Genomic DNA, 10,972 nt, shown 5'->3' on the forward strand with positions numbered 1-10,972 from the left:
GGGTTCATTACGAAGGATACAATGATGACTCACCGGGGTATCGAGCCTGGGCCGCTTGCGACTGTCAAAGACGACTTCAACAACTGACGAGTTCGCTGACCGTCCCTGTTCGGGGGGAATCCTCCGGGCATGTTCCCGGGTTTGCGCCAGAGTTACTGATGCTCAAGTGGCCCCTGTTGTCATCCTGACGCGCGAGTCGTCTCCGCGTGGGCCAAGGCAGGGGTTAGCTATGGTGGTTGCACCATGACGACGTCGGATAGGAGGTCGCCCCTTGCCATCCTTGGCTCCCTACATGTTCATTCCTCCATTCAGAAAGATTGGCGGAATATGAACGGCCCTTGGACTTACGGTGGTGGTGACATCAGCTCCAGCGGCGCGGGTGGTGTGGGTGGTCTCCGACGCCCGTGCGCAACGACGGCTCCGGCTTAGACTGTTGGACAGGGTGCAAGTTGAGCACTGATCGCCTGGGCGTGAGCGTGACGTGACACGTTTGGTGTAAATGAACATATCGTTGCTTGACAATTGCAATCAATGGCGAAGAACTCACCTTGAGCTACTGAGAGTAGCCTCCATGGAAATGGGGATGACAACTGCCTGTCGTTGCCCGATGCGATGTATGTGATGTGTCGAACGGGCACCATCACTTCGTCGCAAAGACTTGTCGGATGTGGAAAGCGGGACCGAGGAGTGAGGTTGTGAGCGACTGTGAAGCACCGAAAGCATCTGACTCATGCATGCGGTAGGGGCGTAATAGCTGCGGTAAGGCCCTGGCTAGCGCTGCGGTAGGTGGGCATAGACGCCTGCCCGTTATAGGCGTCTCGCCCGGCAATGTCTTGACTCTTGGCCATGGTGTCTTGCATCCTCCCCCTTCTTGAGTACCTGCTGCGATATCAGGTCCGGTCAACAGCAGGATGAACGGTTCCGAATACTCGTACTACGACGAACCCGCGCGAGGCGTAACATACATCTACAGCTCGGAAGACGAACCATCGCCCACGAAAGAAACGACTCTGCACCGGATCGAGACGAATTCCGACCAGGAGCCCGTCACTCACGGGGGGTACGATCTGGCAACATCTTCACTTCGAAAACGTCCTCGAGAAGAGTTTGAGGAAGGTGACGAAACCTATGGAGCGCGGAAGTCACCTCGAGTTGAACAACTTGGAATAACTCAAGTCAATCGTAAGTCCTGTTTCCTCCGCAACCCTCTCCCTATATGTTCCCTGAATCGGTACCCACTATATTCTCTTAGGCTCCAGAACCCCCGCGTCTACAGGTTGGTCTAAGTTTCGCCCGGTACGTGAGCCCAACGCCGTACGCCATGACGACGAGGAAGATCGCGAAAACACCTATACCACTGTCGACCACGAACATTCATCTTCCATACGCGGGAACAATGCCAGATTCCCCCGTCGCAACATTGGATCCAACGTCATGTTGCCCCACGGCAAGACATTAGAAGGCAAAGGCAAGGAGCCCGAGACCAAGAACAAGGCTTCGGCTTCCACCAACCTCACCTCGGCTTCGCCGCGCGTGAGTGCGCTTCTTCCGCATGCGTACATACTGCTGACGCCTCACTAGATGCCGTCTTGGCTTGAAGACGCCGCAGAAGATATTAAGCAATCATTTGCCACCGCCCGGCTAAAAGTCTTCTACGACAAGGAAAAGTCTCGATGGTGTGTTGAATGTCGCCTCTGCGATCCACCAAAGGCAGGTATATATGTCATCGGTCGTATCATTCTTTCTTGCTGAATAGCGTTCTACCATATAACAGGCTGTCAGCGGGCCTGGGCAAAGCCTGCATAACCTCAGGATGCATCTCATGGGAGGCTGTCACCGTTTATCCCCGACGACGACCGCGACCGACTCTACCAACGCCCAACGTAGCTTACCCGCTGAAACGATCGCTCCCTCATGTTCTCACGCCGACAGAGACTCTGCCGACGTACCTCACTCTACAGTGAACGTCGCGCACACGGTAGGACGTTTTCTGAGCGAGGTAGGGTTGAAAGATGACCTTGCTGACGCATTGATCCACGTCGGAATCAATGACAACGCTCGGATAAGGGCACTTGGACAACTTCCAGACGCACTACTCGAAAAATTGGATCAGAGCCTCGCTCATGAGGGGCTTGATTTGTCAGCACGGCTCCTTGTACAGCATGGCCTGAAGCGGCGCGCGAACATGTCATGATATGTAAGGTCTCGCAACTGGGCATGCATATGGTTACGTCCATCTCGCTTTGTGTTAGCTATTGTATCATACCTTAGCCAAGTAGTATCGTTGTATCTGGAGCCATCTACAGTTGAACATGCATATGTAAACCCCGCCTGAAGTGTTTCCGACTTACACGCAGAACCGCTCCACGTACTGGCTTCGTGTTTTGTCACCACTGACTATCATGTATTTGCTACCGCATGACGACGTTGCTTTGGTCCTAAGTACCTTGATGTGCTGGCCATCACCAACGTTTGCGCCTGGACACCCGGAAGCGCCCACGCGCCCGCGAGGGCGGGCTGGCGCCTATCTTCCCGCCCCGCCATCTTATCTCCCGTTCCGCCGCCGTTCTGCCTCCCAGCCTGACCTGTCCAGGTCCTCCAGACTCTCACCGAGTCCACCCAACAGCGCTCACCACCTGTCCGCGCCCACCAATATCCTGGCCCTGCCCGGCCACACCGAGAGAACTACTGCGCGGCCGCAGTCGCACACCATGCCGCCTGTAAGAAAGCCGGTACCGAAACTTTCAGGCACGGCGGCGCACTCTAAAGTTCCGCGTCCGTACCTCAGTCCCCGCCCTTTTCTCCCCGCTGCATGCGTCTTTCTGTATGCTCACGTCTATGTACTACACAGTGCGATAAATCATATTATTGGAAGCAAGCGGCAGAATGTCCCAACAGTCGCCGCTCGATTGCCGAACGCAACTCCTCCCAATGGCATAGTGTGTCTACACCCTCCTGCCATCTTTGTTCCGCAGTGCGCTGGTGCATACCACCGTGAGCCTTGAAGCTGGCCTCGGATTGAAATCCGCATTCCTGCCATCGGAACAACGCACCTGCCGTGTACTGTGTAAGGGAGGATCGGCGCTCGCCTTCTGACAGCGCGACGTTTGAGTGACGCAGAATCGCGGAGGGGATGAGGATGGTCGAACCGGGTGGAAACTCGACCGCAATGCCCAGGTCCCATAAAATGAGATGTCCGCCGTTCTTGGAATTGTAATCCCCAACAGCGGTGATAGCGCACCAGCCCCAGGGAACGTTCAGGCTGTCGGTATGGCGGTACGTGACCGTCTGCGGGCCCAAGTTTAGGGTCATTGCAGCGAATACGTTATTAGGGAAGTTGCGCCTCAGCCTGTGGTCGCGCTCCAAAATAGCGTCGAGCGTGCTGCTGAAGCGTGTTTGAACGCGTGGGGCAAACATGCCTAGCGAGACTGTTCATCGCTCAGTCTCTAAAAAGCATGATGTGATTGACGACGTACAATTTGCAAAGTTTGCAACACGCACGAAGGTCTTGTGCTTCTTGAGTGCGTCGATGCACTCGACATTCGCGGAGTGTTGGGAGAGGTTCATGGGGTACTGATGGCAAGTTGCAGATATGATGCGCATAGCAAGCCATGATGACTCACCGGCTGTCCTCCTCCCAGCGATAGGCCTGTGATGCAGCTCTTATGCGGGCCACGGCGGTTCTCCTCCTTGGGATCGAAGTGCAAGACCTCGAGGAGCTCCTCACAGATCTTCTGCATGATCTCATTGGCCTCAGCGAACCCATCTGGCTGCCCGGCGAGTACGCCCGCCACTATACCCTCCTTGGTCAGAATTGGTCGAGACTGCCTGTACATGTACGACTTCGTCAGCGCCGAAAGGCTTGGGACTTGAAGACGACTTACCGTCCGTCCCATTCCTGCACCTTCAGGTTGTGCTTGGCAAGGTCTTCAAGGCCGACGTGCTGACGATCCTCCTCCATTACTGGAAGCAACCGCCCAATCTGGCTGGATTGGGCTAGAGGCACGTTCGCACGATCCAGAGACCAGGAGGTGCGGATGGGCCCGCTGTCTTTGGTGGGTTCCCCAATCCCCACCAGCGACGGATCAGTCGCTGTCTGACTAGCAGGCGCACAGTCGACGAGCAGGTGCTGGTGGTGTCGCACGGCGCACCGCTTAATGGATCCCAGCAGCTCCTCTTTAGCTGCTGACGCTGCGCGTTTTGCGCTGCGCTTCTTGTTCCTGTGCCCCCTCTTCTGAAAAATTTCCTTCGACGTTTCAGCGGTGCGTGCGCGCGCAGCGGGGGACGCGTCGCGGTAGAACCAGAATAATTCTGGAGCGCGCTCCATCTTCTCTTGGAGGGTGCGCGGGCGAGTCCATGCCTCGCAAGCAACAGCGCAGTTGACGCGGTCATCAACGACAGTGCGCACATCCGATGGCGTCGAGGATGAGGGCGAAAGGGCGCAGGCTTCGGCCGATGCATTGATCGCACCTTCCAGCGCGAAGTCCTCCGGCGCTGTGGCCTGGTACTCATCCATGGCATCGACCATTGCTTGGACGATGTCGAAGTCTGTTACTGCGCATACTGGCTCCCCGAGGTACGCGCCCCACTCGCGCCCACTACGCGTCTGCAACAGAATCCTCAGCAGCGTGTTGCCGCTTCTGGCGCAGTCGAACGTACCGTCCTGAGGACATTGGGGTTCAGGGCTTCGTGTTCGATGAGTGAGTCAGTAGTGAGCAATCACACGCATCCTCCACACGCATCGCGGCATGCACGCCCGGGCCCACAAGGACGAAGCCACGTCACAGCATGCCACGTCGCGCGCGCAGGACGATATTAAAACTTACCAAGATTCCGCATGTGTTGGGTGGCCCGTAGAGCTTGAAGCCCTGTATGCTAGCATGGGGTCAGCCAAAAGAAAACAAGGGATGTATGAGGATGCACGCTCACAGAACTGCAAACCAAGATTTGTCTGGAAGTGGGCGGGGGGCGTGGGTGGGAGTCTAACTTGAACTACCTCCGACCGGACGCGGTCACGAGATCTCGCGTATCTTGTGTAATTACGTGTGCCTCGTGTGAAGGGGTGTTCTAGTCGTGCGCCCCGACGAATCATCATACGACCGAGCTGTATACTACATGTGCAGCAGCATTACTCTACATTACTTACTCGGTCCATTGGGAGGCAGACCCCACTCCTGGCAGTGCACCATAATCAGCCTAGAACCGGCTGCTCGTCTTCATGGTGGACGGAATCCTGTCGCTGCATTAGTTCTGTGAGTGACTAGGATGAAACTTTCGGACATACTTTGCAAGGTGATGCTCTCTCAAAGTGGAGCTTGCACATTCTCAGAAGCCATACATGCGTGAAGGCTTGCCTGCAAGGATTGATGCTTCAGCGCGTGTACGGCCAACAAGATACCCTGTGATTACTTGCGCGCGTACGCCGCTCCACCTGCGTCGCAATCGTTGTCGCGTTCCGCCGCATGACTCTCCCAAACCCGGAGGGAGAAGAAGAGAATGCAGCGTCTCATATCCTCTTCCAGGATGATTTAAATTTTTCTCCCGCCACCGGTTACGGATGATGCCGGCGCGGAACCAATGGATACGACGAGCTGTGCCAATAGTAGTCAGCGTTGTGTGCAGGTGAGACGACAGCAATGCGTACCATCGTCGTAAGGTCTTGTGAGCGGGATTGGTCAGGGACTGTTCTCCCATATTCACCACTCAGCGAGGGCAGCGAACCTCTACCGATGCAAATGGGTGCTGCTCACCGCACTAGGCATGGACAAGGGGGATCCCGTCTACCGTTCGCTGCGGAAGAAGGACGTTGTCAAGTTCGTCCTGTGATCTGACACCCCCGAGTTGGGCAAGAGCAAGCGGCGAACCTTGTTGTTCGCCGTCTGAATCTGCGCCTCCGCCCGCTGAGTGGTAAGAGACTTGCTCTAGCAAACCTCTTCATTTTGAGGGCTTCGGCCCCGATGATCGCGGTACGCAAGTCGCCGAGCACCGGCCTGCTTCAGCTTGGCGGCACTCGACCTCGAATTCAACTACCTCGCGAGGGGGGGCCTGTTGTTGAACTTCTGGGAGATAGAACGAGGGAAGGTCGAGTTGTACGTCTCGATCGAGAAAGTGACTCGTATAGGGAGCCTCGTGCTCTGGGGGAAGACCGCTGTCCTCAGAGCCGGTGTCTTCGGTTTCCTCGCGCAAAGTTGCTATATAACTTCTCTCTTGACCAGAGCGGTCGCTTCTTCAGAGGTTGCATCCTTCGCGCGACAGACGGCTTGCTATACGAGAGGTGTCAGGTACACGTCCCTCAAGGAGACCCAGCGTTGTAGTTCGCCCTGTTGGAACTCGTGGCAACGCAGCTCCAGGGCTCGTCTTTGACGTGGTTTCGATGTCGTCGAGCAGGGTTTCGCTGCAACAGCCCATCAACATGACCGCAGACCATACAAAAAGCTATCGTACTGACCGATACTGCACTGTTCTACTCCTCGCTGGATGACCCTGCTGTTTCTCTTCGCCCATCTTCTCGGCAAGAGCGGTCTCAATGATCTTGATATACTCAGCGGTTCGGTATCGGCTAGAAGCAAAGGTGTAAGCAACTGCAAGCGGGAAAAGCCAAGACTCCTACATGGCGTGGCACCGTGCACTCGCATCGCATATTGGGTCACGCTGTGATAGAAGTCGTGGCGATGGCCGGGTGAGATCTCCGAGTCCGTGGCGCGCAACGCCAGGAGGTTCAACAAGGTCGATCAGATGCGCTCGCAGGCCTAGCCGTCGGTCATACCCGCCTCGCCTTGCACATGTCGTCTTGAACGTAATATTCTATCGTCAACTCCCCCGTTCGTAGATGCCCTGCCTCTCTCAGAAAATCTCCGAGCTCCATGCGCTGTAGCAGAGACTCGGAGACCTCGGACCCTCCGTGCCGCGTACTTGACTCTGAGTTAAGAGAACAGGGTGGGTAGACAGCAAGTCGAGGAGACGCCTTCGACACGAGGTACGCATTGCTTCCTCCAGGCGTTGTCGGGGTCCGTGTTGCCGTTCGCACCAGGATGAGCATTACTTGACGATATATCGACACTTGGAGGATTTGTATACTATGATACAAAAAGGCGTTGAAGTGGACGAGCCAGAGACATAACAGTCAGAAGCGGAACTATGCACGCAGATATAGTCCAGGACCAGTACACCGGGCTGAAGGAACCAGACGCCGTCGGGGAGTAGGTGCACCTGACACCTGCCACGGGAATTCGAAGGGATTGTATACAGACTATCTAGATGATCAGAGAAGTACTATATGCATGCCCGAGGTGAGGATTCAAGGAAGGAAAGCCTACTTCAAGTGACCAAGCAGGCCGACGTTATAGCCTTATCTCCACCAGACTCTTCCGGAAGATGAAGCCGTCGGCTTGTAGTAAGGGCCACCGTTCGAAAAGTTCTTCCATCCATGTTCTTCCATAGCTGTTGGTTAGTTAGCGGCTAGGCTTCAGCATGATGGGAGTGGCTAAGGGTACTCACTATTCTCGTCTCTCCCAATCAATCCTGGACGGCTTCCCTTCCGCCCATTCTTTGACCTCACCACAAACTTCTTCAGTACCCTGGTTGGGACCATGATTATCGGCAATGTTCTTCAGCACCGTGATGTAAGACTTGATGACCTCCTCGGTGGAGCGGTTTGGGACGAAGGGGAAGGTGGATATCTCACGAGGAGTAGAACGGGGGATGAATGGAAGGACTGCATGACAGAGTGGGCACCTCAACTGTTCCATCCAGTGGCGGAACTCTCGAGAAAAGGCGGCGAAGAACCACTTCAGCAGACATGTGCCGCAAAAGGCATGTCCGCATCGCCCATGGTTGAGAGAATAAGGTGCGGCCCTGTCATATTCGATGGATAAGATTTAGTCAATGAGCACTTCGTACGACATGGCCAACTTGGGCTGCCATGATTTCGTTCACTTACATGACCTTGTGGCAGCTGAAACGGAGGCATACGATCAGTGAAAATGGCTTAGTGAACCAATGTACAGTACGCACAGGGAGCACGATATTTGTGCCTCAAGGTGTTCTCGCAGATCCGACGAAATCCTCTGCCCCGAGGTCTCCCTTCTGCTCACAATACTCTCACGTCGATTCATGGCACTCTCTAGCGCATTCAAGGCCTTCTCTCGGTCCTTGAGGGCATCCTCTTGTTCACGGATGACACGCTTTTGTTCACCGACGGCACGCTCTTGTTCACCGACGGCACGCTCTCGTGCACCGACGGCACGCTCTTGTTCACGGATGACACGCTCTTGTTCACCGACGGCACGCTCTCGTGCACCGACGGCACGCTCTTGTTCACGGATGACACGCTCTCGTTCACTCACTGTAATCTCTCTCAAGCTCACTGCTCTCTCTTGTTCATGCATACTCCGATCCATCCCACTCATTTGGGAAGTGATCTCAGAATCCAAAGAACCGTTCGTGGAGGTGGTCCGGCTCCCCAGCAGGGCATGGCTTGCTTGCGACGGCGCAGCTTCGATCGCAGCTTCGATATAATCTTAAGTACGTCGCAGGTGTAAAAACTATATGGCTTGACGTACCTCTCTTCTTCTGGGGAACGAGACCTTGACGATGCAGTCGCTTGCCATTTCTTAACTGGGTCGACTGGGAACGAGTGGAAATCGGCATCTCTCACAACGGCCGTATGGAGGATAGGAAAGCAGCGGGCAGGAGGTAGGCAGGCGAGAACGGAGGTAGTGGATATGTATCGGATTGTGTGTTGCCGCGATGTGGTGGAAGATAGAGCTCTAGGGAGCTTTAAAGTAAGTTCGACCGTTCGAGTACAGCATCACGTGAGGCCCGCGAGCGAGTCGAGCGCTTGTCTGTGCCTCTCATCCGTCTTTTGCTTCCACTGCAACAACAGTTGCGTACCTTCTGCTCATGATCAGGGCCCAGGGCTCAGCATCAATGCTCCCCAGCCACGTTGCGATGTGTCCATGCGCTACCTTCCTGAGTTTCACGAGCTCCTTAATATCATTGTCCTTTCCGGCGACATCCCCGTCCGCGGCATGTTTCTCGCTCATCTCTTCGTGCGGGAGGCGGTCATTTTCTTGGTCTCTCTGTCTTCCCTGTCCTGCCCGCGTGCAGTCGCAGTCACCCTACTGTCCCCCGCGCGCGCGCGCTGGCCTCAACGTTAAGTTCGCGGTGGCTCCTACAGCCTCCACTCGCGCTTGAGCAGTCCGCAATGTCGTCAGAAGAGTAAGACTGGAAATCGCGGAGTCAACCGGGGACTCAACGTCCCGAGGGCGCGGAGGGTGAAGAGTTTGCGATGGGCGGGGCAGCAGGCAACACCGTCATGAAGCGAAGTCAGAGCGGTCAACGAGACCCGCACCTAGAGTAACTGTACATGATATGTAACAGCTAGTCCGAACGCTCATACAAACCTCAAGCCACCCATCTTCACTTCACCATAACCAGTAATCGCCCTGCCGCGGCAGGAAGGTCAGTCTTCGTGGTAGGACAGGCTTGTGCGATGCTGCGAAGTACGTACTGAATCACAGCCACGTCGAGGTCAAAATTGTAAGGCGTGGGGCGCGCAGCAATGTCATCCCGTTTGAGTCCCTTCTGCTCTGAATACCAGCGCTCGTTGTAGGCGTTGATAGGAAGCCTTGGAACTTCTTTGGACGTAGACTCTTCAGTAGACAGACATCGCAGACGGGGCGGAGAGCCGCGCTTGGATCCTGAGCCACCTGTCTTACGATATCTGCGATGCAGGGCATCGAGGGCTCGTAAGAACTTAGTCACCGCCTCACTTCTCCATGGCTTGATTAGAACGCGATAGCGAACGAATGGTGCGCCTTCCTCTTCTTCATCAGAACTCATACCATTGACGCCAAGCCTTTGCAGTATCTTGATGTGAGGCCGCAAAATACGGTAGCGAGTCACTATGGCATAGCGACGTTGGAAGAGCTGCATGATAGACAAGTTAGCTAGCCACTCGGTAGCACGCATGATCAACCTTCTTACAGTATACTTGCGCTGATATCTGTCGCCGGCGTCTCCTTCAGTCGGTTTGCCTTTAGCTTTGCCTCTAGCCTTGCTGCGATCCTCGAACCAGATGTCGTTTGGGGTACGCTTCGAACTCGTCGCGGCCTGCGTCGCTGGCTCACCACCATTCTCCCCATCGCCGTCACCGCCATCGCTGCCATCGCTGCCGTCAGGGTCGTCGGGATCGTCGGAGTCATCGGTTTCGTCGTCGCTGGTACTTTTCGCCATCCCGACCTTCTTGAAGTGCCGCTGTAAAGTCTTGATATGAGAGCGGAACATGGCGTGCACCTTCTTGCGGTTCCGGCATGCGTGTTGGGGAACGGTCAAGAAGTCCTGGACGAAGACCTTTGTAGCGGACGTGTTCCACGTCGATGCCGGAGTACCTAGTATATCGATGCAAAACTTTTTCGCAGTGCAGCATGGACCCTCGTTAGGATCGAAGCCGCGAACGAGCGCGGGATCTGGGATTGTCCGCTTCAGAAAGGGAGAGTCTTTGTGCTCTCGCCCCAACAACTTCAATGCATGAGCTTGTACATCGGCCTGAGAGCTCAAGGGTTAATGTCTCGCCGCAAGTCATAGGGAATTGCGACGCACAGCTAGTTGGTTGTGCGCAGATGACCTAGCACGGGCGGGCAGGGTTAGTTTCTCAACCTCCTCGCTGTCTGCGTCATAGTCATCGTCACTGCCATCTTGTTCTTCATCCTTCCGGAACGATTTGGACGGGCCCGTCGCTGCGCCTCTGGACGAGCCACCCTCATGGCTGTGTCGCTTAAGGTGTTGGCTGATAGAGCGAATCTCTGTCGATAGCCCCTCGATAGCGATCTTGAGAAGCTTGACATCGGCCTTGGTGACAAACTAATGCGAAGATATGATGCGTTGATCATCTACAGAACAGCTTTCAGATACTTACCTCCGGTCCATCGGCATTCCTAGCACTGTCGGATGTGCGAGTTTTTGGAGACGA

At 55.3% G+C, this 10,972-nt stretch overlaps 4 protein-coding genes across 4 annotated transcripts; 1 reads left to right on the forward strand and 3 right to left on the reverse strand.

The window, feature by feature from the left end:
- Positions 1-243: 243 nt before the first annotated feature.
- Positions 244-1,964, forward strand: L226DRAFT_527660 (uncharacterized protein; the record flags this gene model as incomplete). Its single annotated transcript, XM_067679149.1, has 6 exons — positions 244-384; positions 744-786; positions 895-1,182; positions 1,253-1,533; positions 1,582-1,676; positions 1,775-1,964. 6 exons carry the CDS (start codon positions 244-246, stop codon positions 1,962-1,964), a joined length of 1,038 nt encoding a protein of 345 aa, XP_067528317.1.
- Positions 1,965-2,865: 901 nt separating this feature from the next.
- On the reverse strand, positions 2,866-3,567 carry L226DRAFT_474462 (uncharacterized protein; the record flags this gene model as incomplete). Its single annotated transcript, XM_067676597.1, has 2 exons — positions 2,866-3,428; positions 3,477-3,567. The coding sequence occupies 2 exons, from the start codon at positions 3,565-3,567 to the stop codon at positions 2,866-2,868; spliced, it is 654 nt and encodes a 217-aa protein (XP_067528318.1).
- A 3,773-nt stretch (positions 3,568-7,340) lies between these two features.
- Positions 7,341-7,853, reverse strand: L226DRAFT_474463 (uncharacterized protein; the record flags this gene model as incomplete). Its single annotated transcript, XM_067676598.1, has 2 exons — positions 7,341-7,440; positions 7,498-7,853. Coding segments are annotated over 2 exons (456 nt in total), but the record flags the coding sequence as incomplete, so codon positions are not given.
- A 1,567-nt stretch (positions 7,854-9,420) lies between these two features.
- On the reverse strand, positions 9,421-10,518 carry L226DRAFT_474467 (uncharacterized protein; the record flags this gene model as incomplete). Its single annotated transcript, XM_067676599.1, has 2 exons — positions 9,421-10,043; positions 10,227-10,518. Coding segments are annotated over 2 exons (915 nt in total), but the record flags the coding sequence as incomplete, so codon positions are not given.
- Positions 10,519-10,972: the final 454 nt, after the last annotated feature.

The sequence above is a fragment of the Lentinus tigrinus genome, assembly GCF_003813185.1.
Source record: "Lentinus tigrinus ALCF2SS1-7 unplaced genomic scaffold L226scaffold_101, whole genome shotgun sequence".
Classification (NCBI taxonomy): Eukaryota; Fungi; Basidiomycota; class Agaricomycetes; order Polyporales; family Polyporaceae; genus Lentinus; species Lentinus tigrinus.